The following is a 21,840-nucleotide window of genomic DNA, read 5'->3' on the forward strand; positions in this document are numbered from 1 at the left end:
TGAACATGCGATTTGAAACCATGAGATGAAATTTTAAATCATCCAAAAAAATATGATTTGAAATTTTAAATTATGGTTTCAACTTTCAAACCATGTCCAAATGGCCCTAATACTCCTCAAAATAGTAAAAAAGTGAAATTTCAAGGCGCGCAGGACAAGTTTAGAAACCCGGAAGGGTAATCAACGTTTTTTTTTTTTTTTTTAAAAAAGAGACTTACCTATGTATTTCCCCATTCTCCATACTACATATTTTGAATAACAAAGAGCGGCACACTTTCCCGCTCCTTGAAATTTCAACAAACAAGTGTCCCCATTCCCAAAATCGCCACCGCACACCGCCGTAATGGATTCCTCCACCGCCACTGTTCTCCTCAAAGAACTTCAATCCTCAACCAAATTCACTACAAATACCTACAAAGACTTCTCTAATTACCTTCACGAATTCACCACTCTCTCCACCAACCCAAACAAACCCTCAAAATCCGAAATTACTACTATCCGTTCACTTGCCAAACAATTTCTTTCGTTCCTCAACACATCACTTTCACTCTTACCTAAACGCCTATCTGAAACCCTTAAACTCCCTGACGAATCTGCCCCTCATTTGTTTGATATTTACAGGTTATGCCTTAACTGTCTTGAGAGTATTTCTTCACAGCTGTCTTGTAAACCCTACACTGTTCAAGCGCAAAGAGTTCGGTACATTCATTGTCTTGAATCTTGGGGGAAATATGAGGAAGTGGAATGTGAAGGGTTTTTTGTACTTAAGGTTCTTCGAGAGAACGCGAACAGTAAAATTAAGAAGTCAAGATCAGTGGTGTTGACTCAGCGGTTGTTGCCCCAATTGGATGAAGAGAATGTGGATCAAGAGTTTGTGATTTTGGTTGTGGAAATTGTCGTTACGCTTGTTAAGTGTGCTTCTTTAAATCAGAACAAGGCTGTCCATGAATATGATGGACTTCTTGATTTGGTTAAAGAAGCTGGGCCATGGTTTAAGTGAGCCTCTTTTCATTTATTATTATATCTCATGTTGTGGATTAATTTCTTGAAATATTTGAACCTTATAACAACAACAACAACATACCTAGTGTAATTTCATAAGTGGGGTCTGGGGAGGGTAGGATGTACGCAGACCTTATCCCTACATTTGTGGTTAGAGAGGTTGTCTCCGATATTTGAAACTTTTAAATTCTTTGAAATTTTTGATCATATTATAGTTTTTGCAATGCTAGAAAACTTGTTTAACTGATTGAATTTTACAAACTTTGGGTGATTCAGGGTTTTGGATGCGAATGCTCGTGAGAAACTGCATCGGGTGCTTGTGACATATTTGAATAGAATAACACTGAGTATGGTAGGGGACTTCACAAAATTCAATGAGGACTTGGTGCGCAAATTTTGTATAGAAGTTTTGTGTCAAATTAAACAATCGTCCCTAAAGGATCAACTTTTCAAGGTGAACCTCTCATGTTTTACATTTAACTTTTCTAGAGATGTCTTCCCTGTATATGCTAACAGTTATACGTGCCATAGTTTGCACGGAAGATATGCTCTTCTCTATTCTCACAAGAACTTGATGAATGCTCTGGGATTGTTGACACTTTAAAATATGTTCTCGACGCCATGGCTGCAGAAATAAAGGTATTATATTGCTCCTCTCTTAGATTATTAACCAGAACAAGGATATTTCTTCTGTTTTTTGGTAACACTGTTAATATTACCATTGACTAAACAAAAGACCAGAATTACAACCTAAGGAGCACCTAAAATCACCCCCACTTGGCAGTGATCTTAAGCCTCCAACAGAACCAGCAAACTAGTTACACAATATTCTATGCATAATCCCTCTACATCTATGTAGTTTCTTATACAAGTAAGGTAAAGATAATCTATCCACTATTTCCTTCTTTATCCGTGTTACCACTCCCTCTGAATGTACATGTGAGCCTTCAAAAATTTTCCTATTCCGAGCCATCCAAGTATGGTATATCATGAACCCCCAAACAGATATTTCTTCTGTTTATAGGATCTAATATTTATTCTTTTCATTTGCTTGATCTCTGCATTGTCCAATACACGTGGAGACAATACAGTGACATATACTAATGAATTTCTGTAGGGCAAAATTAGGGGACCTGAAGCTACAGTTGTCTAGCTTAAGTACATCTAACTCATTACTTGTTCTGGTTATATGGTAGCTGAATCAAGGTTGGATCAGTAATAATATTACGAGGCTTCAAATGAGATGTGATCTGATAAAGTGACGGATGTTTGAGGTGGAAGAATTAGAACTTAGAGCTGTTTTTGGTGCAGATCGTTCTTCAATGTAGTATGTGACTAAAGGGTGTGGAGACTTAACAAGAAGGAAATAAAAAGATTTTGAATTCCACCCAGAATCCTATTGGGATCCCTGCAAAAGTTTGCATATAGTGCCATTTGCTAAAACCAGTAAAGCTATTACAACAACCATTATAAAAGCACCAGAGAAATTAACTCTCTGTCTTCTGGACTGCTAAAGTTGAACTATGAAACATTCGTAGGCTTCTACACTTAACTTGCTCCAAATAAAACAAGAGAAGTTATAAATAGGTAGTAGGACTCCGTGACCCTATTTATTGCATAAAAGAAAATGATCAATACACCTCTGAATCTCTAACATAATCATGCCAAATCAAAATGAACCATGACTTGCCTATTAAATATTTTACTCACCTCCATTTTCGACTGATGTTTTTTCTTTACTTTTAGGAGTTAAACTTCATCATCTTTGCCTCGACTTTTTATATATTATTTTAAAATTGCATTTAATTATCTTTTGAGTTACTCTGATAATTGGTTAAGTTGACAAATGAAATTAGATTCTCCTAGGCTCTGGTGTGGAGATTTAACATATATACAACTCCTAACTATACCATGTGTACTTCATATTGTAAATTACTTGTGTTACAACTTCATGTATTTTATGTTATTCTGCCAGTTGGTTGCCATTACATCACATAGTTAATTATTTTTTTCTTAACTGTAGCTTTCTTGAAACCATTTGTTATCTTGATGTGACCTCAGGAACTTCCTACACATCATACAAGATTTTTGCTTCTTTCTTGATAGCTTTCACAAAATGTTTATTTTTTGTTTCACTGCCTTTCTTTCTCTAGGAGTTGTACTTTTGTGTTGAATTTTTTTATTTTTATTTCCTTGGTTACAATAACGATTCTAAACTTTACATTTATTTCCTATCCTTGCTATATAGAAGTGTAATTTATGCAGTTTCATGGCTTCATTTAAGCTTTGTGCTTCTTTCTCGATAACTTTCATAAAATATCTTTTCGTTTCACTTCTTTTCTCTCTCTTAGGAGTTTGGAGTTGTACTTTTGTATTGAAATATCTTTTTCGTCTTTTTATTTTATTGGTCTAATGATGATTTTAAATCTTATCTTTTCTTGCACCGATAATAAAATCTTATCTTTCTGTTCTATTCTTGCTAAATATGCAATTTCATGATTATATTTAAGACAACGCCTTTACCATTGCTTTATGAGGATTGAGATAATCACTTTATACCTTTTGATTTAGTCAAAAGTATTGATGTCTAAGCATTCAAAGAGTCTTTTTTCATTGTTAAGAGAAGTTGATTCAAGTATGCAAGTATTAGCAATGTCACCTGCTTGGTTTGGTGGAAGTAAGGATTAATAAAGAGGAGAGCGTTCACTTTACACATTTTAAGTTCTGGTCATAACAAGTAGGTTTATCTTTATCTGATCTAGGATTTGCACGCGAGGGTCCTGGATCTACGCATCCCAAAGATGCACGAATGAAAAGGGAATGACAATATGCTGAAATTATAAATAAGGCTTCTTGAGATGGAAGAGGGCTACTATTAAAAGAGGTCTTCATCAGAAAACAAGAAGTGCTGATATTCAATCAAATTTTATTGTTAACTCTCCGTTGTCCTGAATTTGATCTGATTTGTAGGAAAGCAAAATTAAGTCACAGGTTGCAATTTTATTGTATTTAAATGGAAGGAGAGCCATAAGTAGAGATAACGTAAACCTTTTGAATTATTTCAATTGAATTTATTTCGATTATTTTATTTTAGATTATTTAGTATTTCGAATTTGCTTTTTTTTTATTTAGAAATTTGTAAATAAAAAAAACTCGAACCTCCACGCTCTTTAGCACGAGATTTTGAGTCTCGCGTGTTTACCATTTCACCACCAAGGCATCTTGAAAGTGAATCGTATTCCATGAATATGATATCTATCTAGTGTGATGTATGGAATATATGACAAAGGTGGATCTATTGAACATTAATCATTAGGCACGTCCATTTACTAGTATAAATTGGCCACTGATTCCCATCTTTCTAATGTATCAGTTATAAATAAAAAAGTATGGAATCTAGTTAATAAACTATAAACATCCTGCACCCAAGGGTGTGGCAAAGTGGTCAACGAGCTGGAATGGACCACGGGAGACCTTGGTTCAAATCAAAGCAGAGTCAGAAAAGAGCTAGGTGATTTCTTCCTATTTGTCTCAGCTTTGGTGGGTAGAGCTACACAAGACTTGTGATGGTGGGAGATAGCACGTACGCGATTGATTGGTCGAGGTGCGCACAAACTTATATGGACTGCTCTTATAAAATAAAGAAAGAAACTATAAACATCCTTGGGACAACCCAAATATGAAACTGCGATAATGTGGGATAGGTAATGCTGTTTATTGACCTGAAATGATTTTTTCTTCTTCCCAGGCTAATGACTAGATCTAAATCATTGCCTTTATGGTTATCTTTAAACTCATTTTCTGCTAAAGATAATCTGAAGAATGTTTCATTGAATTGTGCAATGCAATATTAGTTCCAATTGTCTATTTCAGAACTTGCTTTTCACTGTTTATGTTATTCATTTGACGATAGAATTGTCCTTACATCTGTAGTATGATTCATGAAGGTGTGTTAATCTTACACGGCAGGTTGGACAGGAGAACACTATAATAGAAGTTCTGGAGCTTGTTTGTTACTGTGCTCATAAATGCCGAAGTGCTACTTCAAATGTTTGTAGTATCCTCGCTGCCCAATTAGAAGAATTAGCTATGCACGTGAAAGAACATTACGTTGACTTAACAGGTTCTCAGGTAACCATTTTAGCGGTTTATTGGTGTTATTTATTTCTTTACCAAGTCCTATGAATTTATGGAAGACTTTGGTTAAGGAAAGTCCTACTTATGACAGAATTGGTTCTTTTGAAGGATGAGCCACCGACTGATCTGATTCTGGGGCTTTATGCTACTGGATTGCTCATTAATGATTCCTGTATTCACGACTCAAGAGCTCTCTTCTCGGATCGCAATGATTTGTTGCAAAAATTAAGTAGTTTGCTCAATTTTTCAAAATCTTGTTTTGAAATAGACAGCAAAGGAAGCAACTATTCACACAAGAGAATGCTTTATTTTGATGCATTGAAGTTCCTGTGCCAGCCACTTGCCGAGTATGTTATCTCAGCAAGGAAAGAAATTCTTAGTGAAACAGAGGCTGTTTCCTGCAATACTACTTACTTAGAAATTATCCAGGATGTATTCAAGCAGTTCGTTAATATCTTCCTACAGTACAGGTACATCACTAGCATATAGCACAAGCTTGCACTCTTGTAAGTTTGATTTTAGCTTACAGTTTGATATTTTAACTTATTATACTTTTCAAGATTATAAATACAAAGAACTAAAGTGTTTTAGTTTGACATGGAATTATAAATTCTTGAAGCCATTACTAGGTTTATTGGACTCGGAATATTCTGAATTTATAAGCAAATGCAGTTTCTGTTTTTTGAATAAATCGTTTAGCTTCTCTGTTAAAATTGATTTAGCTATTTACTGGTCTTTTTCATCTTTAAGATTGTTTCGGTACTTCTATTTAATTGAGTTCTCCATAGGCTATTTTAGGTAAACCTTATGTTTTTCACCTTTTTGAACGCAGTGCTGCTGATAGCAAGCAAGAGCCTTGTGAAGATAACAGCAAAATGTTACTTCTTGTAGCAGTGGCTGCTTTCGCTCTATCTTTAAGAACAAAACGTGATACCGAGGTTTATGTTGTTGTTCATGCTACTAAGTTGATTAAGATTATTGTTGACATCATGTATCACCACTATTACTATCGCATATGACATTTATATATCAATCAATAATAGAAACAGACTAGCTCCACTTTAACAATAAAATGTATCTTTTCTTTTTTTCTTTATAATTACAGGAAACTGTTAGATTTATCGAGGATCTCATTTCAAGTACGCGGGTTCAAGCCAATGGACTTAAGTATCTCTTCACCTCTTTTTACAACATTGCCGTCCTATTGTACAGAAACAAGCAAATGAAAGAGGTATGGACAGCTGAAGAGATTCTCATAATCCTTTTCACTGTTTTCACTTTCTACATGGTTGGTTTAATATAAATGAAGATGATGGTGGGATTTATTATTAACTTCCAAGTTTTTGATGCTTTGTCACATTTGAAGCAAAATTACCTTTAGTGAAGGCACTCAGGTCATTGAGTATGCTAGTATTTGGGGTGGATGAGAGATAAGGGACAGGCCTGTGTTATGGCATAATGTGGAAACTTTGAGCTAGTCCTTATATGTGCTTAAGAAGTGACGGTTGTTCCAGAACACCACAAGATAGTTGCATGGGGAAAAGCATGGGTTTTAGTTCTGAAAGATGTTTATGTTAGAGGAGTGTAACTTTAAAGGATCCGTGATGATGTTTTGCTGCAGATGCTCAAATTTCATCAGGAAGCTGCATAAGCCAAAGTGATTCTGGTCCATAAACTACCTTAATTGCAAAAGCACTTCTAGAAATTCTGTACGGATGAAGTAGCAAATATCTATCGGAAAAATAAAGAGATAGGAAACCAAGATAGTTTGTTCATGTCTGGAAATCTACTCTGGAAAAGGAGAGAAAACATCGAATAACTTTTCCTCCTAAGCGGTGGGAGTTAGAATCCTACGGTCAACACTAATTAATTTTACCTATCCAAAAAAAGAAAAAAGAAAAAAAGAAGAAGACATAGAATAATTTTTGGGGGGTGAGAAGTTTGACATAAAGAAACAATATATGATAGTGTTGCCTATATTTTGGGCAGAGTTGGATGAAGTCACTGCTCTGACTTCATTATCTGCGTTATTTCTGCAATTGTTTTTACTCCTAAGAAATGATAAGATGAGCCTTAGGGGATTCTAATTTCCTATTCCTCTTATTTTGTACTTAGAACACTTAAAAAGTGGTAAACTAGTTCCTCCGTACCATCATTTTATTGAAGTCCTTTCTGAATCTCGCTCTACACAGTCATGGTGCATAAATACGTTAATATAGTATCAACTGTTATTGGAAGAAAACGTCCTTGCATATTCCAGTCCCATTTTTGATTGTATCTTTCTTCTTTTGCAGGCTGCTAATGCTTTGACGCTATGCTGCAAAGCATCTTGGAACCGTGTGTTACGTCTTTGTGAAATGTTTAAACATGAATCAGATAAATTTCAAAATGATCTGTCCGAAGATGCTGTGATTGGCTTCATTGATGAGGCGTGTGAGAAAACTGCTTTTCTTTTGGAGGTGCTTCAACATAGCGGTGATTGTAAGGTACAAAATGTCCTCATTGATAGCCTTAAAAGCTGGTCTGATGCAGAAAATTTATTCAAGAAACTGCCAAGTCCCATGTCTGTAGTGAAACAGTATGTGAAGGTAAGATCTAACGCTTTGTTCGTTTGCCTCTCTTACCATCCTTTCATTTAACGCAGTCGAGAATTATATATTGGCGTTTCTGGCTTCTTGTTAATGAATTTCTCTGATTTGGATCTGCTTTCAGATGGAATTGAAAGTTAACGATGTGGATATCGAAGAAGGTACCACAACATTGTATTCTTTGTTGTCACCTTCTGTAAAGTCAAAACAGGCTCTTGGAATCATTTTGGAGCAGGTTCTAACACAAACCCTTCCTGGCTGAGCTTGATAATATTTGTAATCCCTTTCAGCAGTTACATTTGATTTAATGTGCTTTGTTTGCTCAACAGTCGGTGCTGACAACTGATTTTTATGCTTCATCAGGAGCTTATGGCATATAGAGATTTGAATGTACGAAATCCAAGATTATGTCAGGAAATGTGTTTGAAAATTATAGGTCTTCTTTTACAAGAAGTATATGTCTCCAAGGACAGCTATTTACAGAGATGTAGAGCCCTTATTGCTAAGGGAGAGGTGTTAAGAGCCCGTGGATTTCAATATCTGAAAGATTGCATTCAGTGTCTATCCGAGGCAATAGCTACAGTAGTAAGTCATTTGTTTGTGTCTGCCTCTTTCTTTGCTGAGTTACTGTAATAAGAGCTTGATTGTCTAGTTGATGTTGTTAATTATGTCAGGTTATACCTTTTGCAGGAAGGCTTTATAAAACAGAAAAACTATGGAGAAACTTCAGCCTGCCCTAATTCAGCTTCTCATTTGGCAGCCTATGCATATTGTGCACGTGCACTTTGTACCAGTGAGATTGAACCAAACTCAAAGGTGCTACAATGTAAAAGGCTAATCTCCTGCATTGATATGTTTCCTTGGGGGGAAAACAGTTGGGCTGATGACCTTCCATTTGGAACTTGGAAGGAAAAGGAGAGCTTTTCCTTTTTTATTTTATTTGAATGTGTTAGAATATCCCACATTGGTTAAGAGAATGGCTGTTGTCTCCTTATACAGGGTTAGGCAGTTCTGTCCTCATGAGCTAGCTTTTGGTTTGAGTTAGACTTAAGGTTTATTTTCCTCACATGATATCAGAGCCAGACATATTCCTATTCTTGGTTTAGCCAGTATTGGGTCCTTATGTTGTATTGTCCACACTCTAGATGTAGCCATAGACGTGGGGGTAGGTGGGTTAGATGCCCCCCATTGGTTGATGGAATGAAAGTTTGTCTCCTTATATAGTCTTGGGCAATCCTTACCTCATAGTTTGTTTGTGGGTTGAGTTAAGCCCAAGGTCCATTTTCTTCATGATTGATTGGTCTAAAGAAGAGAAAAGAAATCTGAAAATTTTCTTATCATTTTCAACTCTATCTCACAACAAATGTACAAATTAATATACTTTTTCATAGTTTTTTCTATGTTTTAGTTTAATTCCTTTCTCCTTGACTCAGAAATCCATTCCTGTAATTGCTGAATACTGACCTATTGTTTTATTCCCCCCCGTCCCACCTTTTTGAACAGAGACTTTATGAAGATATGCATGCTGCAGCTAGACTCTGGATGAGTCTGAACCACTGCCATGCACGTGATCATTGTAGGATGTCTGATACTGTGTTGAATATGTTGCATCAGATTGTTGACTTGTTATCATTGAAGGTAATCTCTAATGTTGATGTCACTTGGTATTTACAGTGAACATGGTAGAAGGGCCTCGCATCACATTCATTTAAATATGCATCTTAAGTCTTAACTGATCATAACCTTTTTTTTGCCCTTTAAACTTCTCTCTTTCCAGTCACTCTGACCGGTCTTATATCTTTGATGGCTTTTATGCATCAGGTTTCGGAAGTTTCTGATACTATTTTTGGCTTTGTTTCATGTTCTAGTTGTAGGAACCATAAGAAGCATTTTTCACTTCAAGATGAGAATCCTTTGCTATGATGCAATTTTCTTGACAGATACATGTTTCATTAGCATAAACTATAAATGCTTTTTGATAAATAAATAGTTATTGCTCACAACAACAACAACAACATACCCAGTGTAATCCCACAAGTGGGGTCTGGTAATCCCATAAACAGTCATTGCTTGGATTCCTGAAAGCTTCTTCCCTGTAATTTTTTTATTTTTTATTTTTTCGAGAGGTACTTATTGATCACTTATTTAAATGCATAAAATTGCTCTTCTGGCTCAACAGTATCTTCAATTCCTACTCATTGTCCCATTTTATGTGGCACCATTTGACTTGACCCAAAATTTAAGAAAGGAAGGAAGACTATTGAAATTTGTGGTCTAAAACAAACCTTAGACATTTGTGTGGCTATAAATCATTTCATTAAGGGTAAAAGGTGAATTTTAAAGTTATGTTGTTTCTAATCATAGAGAGGTGACATTTTTTCTGAGACAGAGGCTAAAAAGGAAAGGGTGCCACATAAATTGGTAGGGAGGGAGTAAAAGATACTCCAAAGGTTCTCTGAAACTCAACATTGATTGGTTTAAACCTTTTCTGCCTTTCATATGGATATGCATGTGTGTGTCTGTATTTTCTGAAGAATGCTGAATTTTTGGTATTGAGATAGGACAATTTGCATAATCTCTATCATCTTTTGCTTCCATTTTTCAGGGCTACCTGGAGATTCATCCAGACATATATGAGATGATGATACAAATATTTAAGAAGAATATTCTATTAGAGAAGTCTGTTTCGTTATTATGGAGATACAGAAGACTTAGTCATGCACTTTGTACATCACCAGTGAATGAAATGTTCGTCAAAACATTGTCGAACCATTGTGGTGAACTTTCCAAGTCCGTTGAATACTGGATGAAGTGCATGAAGGAATCTCAACCACAATTAGTTGGATTTCAGCAGAGCTTCTTTTTTACCCTTTCTCTTTCTTCTAAAGTGTCTTGTAGTCATCAAAGCTTTCTCCACTGTGACATTACAGAGGATAAAGTTAAGCTCACTGCTTCAGAGCTCATTCACGCTGTAAGCTTCTAACGTAGACACAGCAAGTTACGTTGTTGCATTTATTCAGGCTACAAGTGCGGTTGCACCTGTTAATCTGAGCTGCTATTTGTTCTTAGGTTCCTTTATCCAGCGGTTCAGCCTTTCTTTCTGCTCATCTTTACTATGACTTGAGTGAGAGACTGATTCTAAATGGACGATTGATTGAGGTAAAATAATGGCTATAACATTTTGCATGATTATAGGGCTGCAACTTAAAGTTTTCTTCCTTATTTGCTTGAATCAATTTCACTCTTTCACGGAACTCATAAATGTTTCACCAGAGGAAAGTAGATCCAATGTGGGTGCCCCCGCTTGGGATTTTATTCTACGGTTAACATACCTCAGCGGACCACATGGATCCAAGAGAAGATTTGACATCTATTATGTGAAACTAGGACCATAAAGTGGGGTTGTGGGACATCTTGGTGGTTTTGGTTTCAAAACTTCAAATTATTCTCTAATGAGCATGGTGCTGATTGCAAATTGTTGAGATGCTCTTTAATGTTTACGCAACACCTGTAGGCTCTTGGTTATGCAAAAGAAGCCCATCATTTACGAAGTAAACTTCTTCAAGAAAACTTCCAATATCAGATAGAGCAGCAGAATGAGGTATATGGTCTTACCAAATTCCAGATATATGATTCCGTGGCTGCAAAGGCTTGGTTTCCCGAAGGTCTCTCATTTGACTTTGATGGTTCTACGCTTACTCCTTGGATTATCCTCCAATGTTATCTGGAAAGCATTTTACAGGTTTATCACTATTTTATTTGTTATTATAATTGTCAATATTTTTTACATGCACAAAAGTAGTTCTTTAATTTTAATTGGGTGTGTTGTGGAGAATCTAATTGACCATGATATCATAAACCAATACAACAGGTTGGAACTGTCCATGAGATGCTTGGAAATGGAATTGAGGCTAAGACACTTCTAGTGTGGGGGAAGGACATCTCTTGTTTTCAGAGTTTGCCCCTCTTCATAATTTCATTCTGTTGTATCTTAGGTAATTCTTTCCCCAATTTCTTTAGTTTTCCTCGTATATCACTATGGCTGTTTTTCCGGAGGTTTCTGAATTTTCAACTTAGTATCTTCTTAATGTCAGGAAAACTATATGCTAAACAACATCTCCTGGAGTTGGCAGAAAAGGAACTAAATACTGCTAAGCAAACATTGGAAGAAAACTATGATGTCATCTCTTGCCTAAAATGCAGAATTATTCTGGAAGTTTCAATTGATCTGCTACTAGGAGATCTATGGAGACGCCAACATTGTAATACTATAAATTCCTCCACAGTGGAATTTGTATATAGTGTTAAAGAGAAGTATATATCTGCCTCTGAGAAGCTGAATAACTTCGGCTGGGAGGATTCTGTTGGTTGTTCTCTAGGAGCAAGTTCCCAGCATACCAAGAACCAGGCTACGTATTCATTTGCAAACGGTGCAAAAGATCCTTCAGATTTGAAGGAGTTCCCATCCCAGAAGGACAAGCTGGAAAATGCAGTTGAAGGTAGAAGGACTAGGAAGACCAAGAAAGAGCCAGAGCATAATTTAAGGATGACTCGGTCCAGATATCTCTCTATGAGAAAATGTGAAAGTTCTGTGGATGATGAACCTGCTAGTGGTGCTGAAGACATGGGCTGTAAGCAACTTTACTAATATGTCTCTTTTCAGCTAGAGCTTAAGATATAAACTGCCATCCATTGCTGATTTTGATCATTAATTCACAGGTATGTGCTACAAATTGAAGTGTTGGCACCATCTTCCTCTTGAGATTCTCCGATCTGGGTCTTTGAGTAATTTCATATACTTGAAATGGGAGCTTGTTCGCAGACAACTTTTGCTGAGGCTTCTAACTACTATGGGTAGCATGACGTTCCTTCTTGATGCCATTGTGGTTATCTTTTATATCACCTTCTTTAGCTGTGGCTCTGGGCTGGTTTCTCATTATGCGGCATATTATGGATACTCAGAGTGCAACATTTTGTTAAAAATTGTTTCCCATGAATATATTACTAGTAATAAACTCACAACTCCCTGATTGTTAAAAGATAAGGAGTAAATTGTCACATTATTGGTGTTGAGGTGTAGGAGTAACCTGAAGCTCCAGGTTCGAAGCAGGTTACACTTTTTAATGTGAGTCCATCTGCTTCAGTCTTGGTGGGAGGTTTACCCCTGTGCTTTTGTACTACTGCAGGCTGCCTCGTTTCAGCAAACTGGCCTGGATAGCACCAACACAAAGAAATTATTAGTGTTTCTTAAAGTTTGTGTGTCCATGTCAAGAGCATGGAGGCATAAGTTATTATGTCTCAATAGCGGTGGACAGTGTTGCTAAAAGCAACAGAGTGATGTGAATCAGGGTCATCTCTTCTCATGGGTAAAGCAAAATGACTTCATGCAATGAAGTTCGAAATGATCTGAGCAAGAAGCATTTGAATCTTTGAATTAAGTTCTACAGATGAGAAAAAATTAAATAAAAGAAGAGGATTATTAGAGCCTTTTGCCATCTGAGTGCCGGGGAGTGCTGGGAGTGAGCTAGTTTTCTTGTCTGTTCTCTATCTTGTTTTTATTATCTAAGTCTTTATTTATAACTCATGGTTTGGGAACTTGAAAATGAATCTTGCAATTTAAGATAACTACTAGCACAATTCCTAATGCAATTAAATGTAAAAGTAATATTACACAGTGATTCTTTTCAATGTTTGATTAACTGCAAACAGAAAATTTGATTTTCTGTTGAAGTAGTGAACTTAAAATTGAATGCTGGAATTGCTGGTGAAAGTGCTAGAAGCATGCAATAATCATACCTCTTATCTTTTTCGCTCTCATTAAGTTTTTCAACTTCTTCATTTGCCTTACCTTTTATCTTGTCTGTGGCAGGAAAATGCTTAGGTCTTTCTGGTGATAGCCATGAAGCACAAAAGCTTGTTCTGAAAAGCGTGTCGCTGTTCAGTTCAGATCCATCTTGTCCCAAGTATTCTTCTCTGCCACTAATGTCCTTGGTTGACCAGATGGGGCACGATATTTGGGTGGTTGAATTGGCTGTTGATCATTCAGTTATGCTTTACCACATTTGCTATTCCATTTTGAATAGCTATACTTGCAAAGCAACCAGGTACGCGTGCAGCAACATATGCAAGTTGTTGAATTTTTTCGTATCTTGAATTTTGGACAAAAAATTCGGTCTTGCTGTCAGCTCTATCATGAATTCCGAAATTCAAATTACTGGTGTAAATGCAATAGCAATTTTTATTTGTTGCATTTGACAATCTTCAGCAGCTAAGACATTGTTAATTAGATTCTTCATGCAAATGACTTAACAAAGGTCTGTCAGTGTTAAATAAATTAACACTTTTGTCCTTCCATTAAAGGGCGTCCAGCAAATACTGTTATTCAAAGTATTTATTTAACTGGCATGAATTGTCGGGAGACCTTTGTGGTTCTTAAGAACTTTATTTCCCTTAATTTTAGGGAACCCTTAATTTGCATGAACAACAACAATTATTTTGTGTTGAAATGAAATGGACCTTAATAGGGCAGAGCAGATTGGATAATATTCATGTAGTCGACTCCAACAAATTTGGATCGAGCCAAAATTGGCATATTGAATTGAATGTTTTTGCCACCACTTGTGTATTTGGTTGGAGAGAACCTGTTAAATATCCAAGTACAGGCATTTCTTCTGCATTGGGGATCCTTTGGACCTTCTAGTATCATAGTTGTGTAGGCTAGTGTGACCATTTCAGTGAATAACCACAATCATGCCTCAATCCGTGCCTATCTGAATCCTTTCTCCAATTTGTTTGGGTCCACTTGATTCCAATTATCAGTAATTTGTAATTTCTGAGTGTAGCTTCTTTCAGAAAACGGTGTTGGACTATTTACTTGACGTTTCTTTCACATTCCTGCAAATTCTGGGCATATTTCTCTCTCGTGAGTTTTCCTTATAGAAGTAAAAGGATGCATATCTTCTCTCACTGGGTCTGCTGTAAATAGCATGAGCTGTAGCTTCTAGTTACCTTTTCAATTTTTTTTTTGTGCGACTTGCTTTCTTCTGATGTGTTGGCTACTTTAGTTGCTCAATAATCCTTATTTATCTGCTCTACTCTTATACACTGTTAGAAATATGACTCCAAAGGTTGGGTATGCTTGGTATCCAAATTGATATCCATCTTTCTGTTTTGTAGTTTGAACGATCTCAAATAATCACTAAATATGAGAACCTTATTTAGAGAATCATATTTTTGTAGAGAACCATATTTTGCTGTAGGTGCTCTACGTTTGGTATACGGGCTTTGCCCTTTATTTATATAATCATTTACCTGATAAAAAAATTGACAATTTCATGGGTCCCACTATTACTTATCCCAAATAATAGTTTTACTTATGTGCTTGGTAATTAAACAAATTATATGAAAACAGACAAAGTAATTAAAACTTGGTAAGGGTTGGGCTGGTTGGGATATGACCCCTTGTTTAGGCTGCCTTGACCTTGTCCATCTCCACCCAAGTAACTTTTGTGCAGGGTTGCACAATAAATCATTTATTGATTCAACCCATTTTGACATGTCCAAATTCAGCTCAAGTCGCCCATTTGCCACCCCTAGATCTGTGATAGTGGTACCTACATATAGATATATCTAAATGGGATTGATTTTTCAAACGTTCACCAACATATGTACGTAAGTTTAGTAACGGCATATTTTCCCTCGCTTTGCACATTTTTCCTGTAGTAAGGCATTGTCATTAAGTTTTAGTTTCTAATATTATTTTCTGTTGTCCTCCTGAATTTCTTTCTTATGCAGGAAAACTAGCTGTAAAGAATGCTGTAATTTTTCATGCATTAAGTTATCAAAAGTCATTGGTTGGCTGAAGCTGGCCTTCATTCTCAGTCGTGAGATTCCTTTGCTTTCTCAAAAGGTTAAACTTTCTTTTGTTTTGAGAAACTTGCATTCTTAGACATAAGTCTTTCTGCTTCCTTTTTACTCACTTGGAGTTATCTACATCTCCTTTGGACTAAGCCCTTCATATTACGTGCTTGTAAACAAACCATAAGGTGCATGAGTAATGCCTGGTAATTTTGTCTGCACTGGCCTCTGTGAGAACAAATTGCTAACTAGTAACAAAGGTTAATGTCCTGAAGTCAATAAATAACAAGACTTGCAATACTGTATTTTACAAAGTAAGGTTCAAATATCTTTCATTTAGCTTTCTGATTCTTGCATGTGGGTTGATTTTCTTAGGTGGCAGCTCTTATAGTCTTTTGGTGTTCATTTGAGTGGATCCGTACTGCAATGAATTCTGCAATTGTGTATGATCAATTGTATGCTTATTCTTTTAGTGCTTGTTGAGATGTTAAATAAATATGTGGCAATTGTGTTTTTCTCCAATTCGTAACGTCTGAAACAGTTTGGTCCCCAGGAAATTGACTTTTATAGCAATTCAAACAGATTTCCAGGTTGCTTGCAGCAGTTTATGTACTTTCAACTTCTATCAAGTCTTTTAGTATAGCACCTAGCAAAGCAATCTCTGAGAGCCAATGGGCATCGTTCTTCCATCAAGCTTCAATTGGTACTCATCTCAATCAACACTTCTTTTCTTGCCCGTTGAAGAAGCAGAAAGCTGAACACGTTGTAGATTATGAGGTATGTGTTCTTAGTTTAGTTTGCATCAACAACTGCTCTACTAGAAGTTTTTTTTTTTTCCTTCTACGTGCTCGTTATATGCTTTGCACCAGTTCTTTGTTATGCAGTTTTTCCCCAAATCCTAGCCGTGTGTTCTGCATAATGTTTGCACCTAATACTAGAAGTATGATCTCCTAGTACCTTGCCTTCTTTTATCGTTCAACGACTATCTTATGCCGTGATTTTTCTGCTATAGTCATGTTATTGATTGACAATCACTAACCAAGCACAGCATCTTCTTTGCCGTTCTCCCCTTGAAACAAAGTGTTCTTTAAGGGTTGGATTCCTCAGGCAGATATTTTGGGAGTATAAAATCTTCTTTGAGGATAGCAGACAGAGAGATTAATTATAAATCAGATAGAAAATGAGATTAATAACTGGGAAGAAAAGTCAAACTGAGGAAGCCCACTTTGTTCCAAGGAAAATGGGTAGCAATTTTCACAGAGCAGATCAAAAGTTTATGACTCTAAGAAGCCATCTTGGAGGCCTAAAACATAGCATTCTGTTCGTACCATAAGACTCTTAGATAAAGCCACAGCCAGCAAAGCTTCTACAGAATCTACAGTAAAGCCTAAAAGACAACCTACTATTGAATCTAAATTTTTTTCCTACATATAAGCTAATGTCTTTGGATTTCCTGTTTTCAGGGTTTATGTTCTTCGAGCCAACTGTATCTTGGTTCAGAAGAACCTAGCATGCTCAGGTATCTCTTAGTCTTACCATGAATTAAGAACCTTTGCTAAGAAGATGTGCTCATTTCTGTTCTATCTGTATCCCCTTCAAATGCAGGTTTGCACCTGAATCAGTTGAAGATCTTGAAGATTTTGTTACGAGATTTTTTGAGAGCCTGCCTTCTTGTACAATTGTCTGTCTTAGCTTGCTTGAGCCCTCTGTTTCCAGTTTGTTGACTGAATTGTTGCATTCTCCATACCCTATTCAATCATGGGTTTTATTATCCCGCATGAGCTCGATAAGTCAGCCCATCACTGTAATTGTGCCGGCGCATCCTATCTTAAAAGGTAATACAGTCTTGTACTCTAAATTGAACAGTAAATTTATGAAAGTATCCATAACTTATTCTTCGTTCATGCCATCAGAAGCTTCAGATGATGTTGCCGAGTTCACGTCCAGTCTTTCATTTGAAGTCAAAGATAAGCACTGGCATTGCCCTTGGGTATCCAGCGTAATTGATGATGTGGCTCCAGTCTTTAGAGATATATTAGAGAATAATTATCTATCCTCTTCTGTACACTTATTAGAAGATACCACAGAGAGCAGATCATCATGGTGGAAGTGGAGGAAACATCTTGATAAGCGCCTTGCTAAATTTTTGCGGTTAGTCTTATTTAAATAATTTTTCATCTACTTTAGTGTTCGTGCAAAAGCTCTTCTCCCTTAATATGGATGATCTTCAAAACTGAATTGCTTGGAATTTCGTCTTTTCCAATAGTTCAGTTGAAAGATCATTCTCATGATGATGATTTTGTATAATTGTTGATGCCTTCACCTTTCCATCTGTTAGTTAAGAGTGAAGTCGCTGAATGTGATGTTTATCATTGCTATCATGATGTCAATTCACTTTCAATTAAGGCACATCAAAGTATTTTAACTTTTTATGCCTCAGGAATCTAGAGGATTCATGGTTAGGTCCATGGAGATGCTTGCTTTTGGGAGAATTGTCAGAATGTGAACTCCTGGATTCACTAGTGAAGAAACTCTATGATCATTTTAAATGTAAAACTGGAGCAGATGTTCACGAAAGTCTTCTTAAAGTAATTCTTGGAGGTGCAAAGTACGGTTGTGAGAAAGAAAATTGCATTTCTCAGATGGTTATAAATAAAGGATGTCACCTACATGGAGGGGGTCATGGAAACTCGAAAGTTTTGTATAAGACATCTACAGAAGTTGAAAATTTCTGTGATCCAGTATACAAGTCTATACTTGATGAAGCCCAAGATATGGCAGAGACTGAATTCATAAGTAGAAGACCAGTTATTCTTGTTTTGGATCTTGAGGTGCAGGTGTGTTTGCTTTTGTCTTTGCTTCCTGGTTATTCTTTTAGTATTGGTTGCTTGACTCTTCAATTTTCTGCTTCATTATATCTAAAGTTTCTTACGCTAGCCAAAAGCTTTGCAGAAAGGACATATAAAGTCCTCCCATGTTTCAAGAAGTTTCAATTCTCTGGAAACATAGATCTGTTAGATATTGCTATTTGTTGTTTCATGCAGCCTATACAGTGTGCATAGTTTATGCAGTTGTGCTGTGCTGTAACTTTTTGAACTTCCCCAAGTAGGAAACGTTTCTCTTTGGCAAAATTCTTTTTAACTGTTCCCTAATTGGCAAAAGTCTAGTAAACCTCTTTTAAACAGAAGGTTTTGGTTAGAAAAATAATGAGAGACTTCTGCAGATGCTTCCTTGGGAGAACTTACCGGTATTAAGAAACCAGCAGGTTTATCGCATGCCTTCAGTTAGCAGCATCAGAGCAACACTGATCAAGTGTTGCCACTATCAAGAGCAAGTTCAGATGGGGGGATCTTCTATGAAACAAGGGGTTCCAGCACCTTCCATTCCATTGATTGATCCACTGGATTCCTATTATCTTTTGAATCCAGGTGGAGACCTTAGCAGCACACAGAGTGAATTTGAAAACTGGTTCAGAGATCAGGATTTCGAGGTATTTTTCTACTTTATTCCTGGAATTAGAACCCCTTGGACTAAGTATCACATTTCGCCTTTTCTGCACGTGCATGTATGTAAAAGGTTCATCTATATATATACTCTACAAAAGTTATGCTTTTTATGTTTCTTCCAGTTTTATGAATGCTAAAAGGGCCCTATCATTTTTAATGAATTTCAAAAATGAGCTATAGGTATTCCTAAATGGGAGGAAAATTAGCAAAAAGTTGTTTATCTTAGTGGAACTGCAGTGGTTCTATTATTTTATTTTGTTTCCACTAAAAAATAGTGATATAGACTATCTTATAACTATGGAAATAATTAGGATAAATAATCTTATTAGTCAATCGGTCAACTGCCTTACTCCTAAATTAATTGGGTATGTTGTATGATTCCTTTGTATATATTTCATTTATTAAGGTCCATTTAGCATCAGAGGTGGATCTAGCCTATTAAGTGGGGGTTCAACTTTCGACACGGTATAAATTTATGTGTAAAAAATTATTAAAATTGTATATATAGTAGATATGAACCCATAACTTTTAAAATATAATGAGTTCAATATTAAAGTTCTTAAGATTGAACCCACAGAATCTAAATCCTAGATCCGCCTCTGTTTAGTATTCAGAGGATTCATTATAGTTGAAACTATTTACAAGTTTATCTGTCAACTTACTGTGACCTTTCTGTATTCGTACTTTCTATTAGCTATGCTTTGTAGAGCTTATATAAACGGTGTACAAATAATCTTATTGCTCCCTTGAAAAACAATCTATATATATACACACAGTACACACTAAGCTCATGAACTAAGAAACATTCTTTATTCATAGTTGCTAAACATGTCTTTCCTTTTCTTCTCAAGCCAATGTTATACAAAATAAAAATAAAAAAATACTAAAGTTCTCTATATGCTCTATAGGCATAAAAATCTCCGATAGGGATAAAAGGACTTCTTAAAAGCATAGGACACATGACTAGAACGTATTCACTAGTAATTGTTATAGATGACGTTGATCATTTTCTTTCATTGGGCCCTATCTTTCCTTATCTTTCACTAAGGTTGCATGGATTCCAAGAGATTGTAGGTAAAATGATTTATCATTTAATGCAAATGAGCATTATCTCAAATGCAAAATCCCAAGTGGTAGATACATTGATATCCTAATCTTTCTGGAAAAAATTTCGTGTAAAATTTGTGATATATAAGATTATCGAGAGAAAAAGATAATTATTATGTTTGTATATAGTAACAGTTTTTTGACAATTAACAGATATACTTACGGGAGCGTATTACACAACGTGATGTTAATGTGGCCTGTCACGTGCCCTTTCCTAGGATATGTTAAACAGAAGCATTTTACATTATTGTGCAGGGGAAGTGTGGAACTGCACCAGCAGTAGAAGAATTGGCTGAGGCCTTGAAGAGTCATGATCTTTTTATTTACTTCGGCCACGGAAGTGGTACGCTCAATTTAAACTGATCCACGATATTATCATGGTTCATTAGGTTTTACTCATTATTGCCTATAACTCCTTTATAAATAATACTTCGCTATGCTGGTATTTCAGGAGCACAATATATCCCAGAGCATGAGGTGAAGAAACTAGAGAGTTGCGCTGCTACTCTGCTTATGGGGTGCAGCAGTGGGTCACTGTATCTGCATGGATGCTATGCTCCTAGAGGTGCTCCGCTGTGCTATCTATTCGCAGGTTCTCCAGTTATAGTTGCTAATTTATGGGAAGTGACAGACAAGGATATTGACAGATTTGGGAAGAGCATGCTTGATGCTATTTTAAGAGAAAGATCAAATGTTTCTTTTACGTGTGAACAATGTGATACTCTTTCAGATAAACTTGAGTCCTTGAAAATTAGTGATAGAAAAAGAATTCAAAGGGTAAAGACAAAGAAAGATACAACACCTGATATGTGTAAAAACAATACATCAACTAACCATTGTAACCATAGACCAAAGATTGGATCATTCATGGGGCAAGCTCGAGAGGCATGCACTCTCCCTTTTTTGATTGGAGCAGCCCCAGTTTGTTATGGTGTCCCCACAGGAATAATAAGCAAAAAGAATTTGTAGTATTATGACATTGTGTATATGGTAATGTTACACACCCATTGCTTGTACTGTCATGAATCTCCATCATTTTAAATATTCTAGTCTCTTGTTGAGCTGACCAAAGGTAAAAGATATGTATTATCGTCGTAGTGATGAAAACAGTGTCAATTTCACTGACAAATCTTTCAAATATTTGATTGACTAAATAAATGGCCATCACCTAGTATGCCAGGATGTTATACCTGCATAGAAATACCTCTTGAGCCAAAACAACATTTCGACAAGTCAAAATCAGTATGGAACAGCGAATTTGATTCAGACGCCCTGAAGCTTTTACGGTTTATTGAGTTGTGCGAAACTGCGAATGTATCATTCAATTGGTCTTAATTTTTAGTGTCATTGATGTCCAACTTCCTGATAAAATAAAGTTTTTAAATATATTATGTTCTGAAACATAAAATGTGGAACGCACATTGACTAATATAAATACACTTCTCTATTATGTTTTACAATAATTATGAACCAGTATTTTAAAAAGCATTTTTGGGACTCGCCTTGGGGCGGGACACTGGCAAAACGTCTCGAGGCTTAATTTGTGAGGCTTACGCCCTAAGCGCTCAATTGTATGCCCTCAACACGCCTAACGTCCAATGCTCGGTGCCCGCCTAAGAGTTCTTACACAAATTATGTGTCAA

General features: G+C 36.2%; 1 protein-coding gene across 1 annotated transcript; it reads left to right on the forward strand.

Moving 5' to 3' along the window:
* The first annotated feature begins 267 nt into the window (after positions 1–267).
* Positions 268–21,213, forward strand: LOC132064622 (separase). Its single transcript, XM_059457666.1, has 28 exons — positions 268–996; positions 1,279–1,456; positions 1,534–1,641; positions 4,972–5,133; positions 5,248–5,609; positions 5,972–6,077; positions 6,245–6,370; positions 7,434–7,727; positions 7,852–7,962; positions 8,091–8,312; positions 8,418–8,543; positions 9,231–9,365; positions 10,333–10,698; positions 10,797–10,886; positions 11,242–11,469; positions 11,599–11,722; positions 11,822–12,358; positions 12,447–12,581; positions 13,597–13,831; positions 15,522–15,636; positions 16,167–16,361; positions 17,048–17,103; positions 17,190–17,419; positions 17,498–17,735; positions 18,025–18,421; positions 18,808–19,074; positions 20,453–20,540; positions 20,649–21,213. The coding sequence occupies exons 1-28, from the start codon at positions 344–346 to the stop codon at positions 21,164–21,166; spliced, it is 6,402 nt and encodes a 2,133-aa protein (XP_059313649.1). The 5' UTR covers positions 268–343; the 3' UTR covers positions 21,167–21,213.
* The last annotated feature ends 627 nt before the right edge of the window (positions 21,214–21,840 follow it).

This window comes from Lycium ferocissimum, chromosome 7 (genome assembly GCF_029784015.1).
Source record: "Lycium ferocissimum isolate CSIRO_LF1 chromosome 7, AGI_CSIRO_Lferr_CH_V1, whole genome shotgun sequence".
Lineage (NCBI taxonomy): Eukaryota > Viridiplantae > Streptophyta > Magnoliopsida > Solanales > Solanaceae > Lycium > Lycium ferocissimum.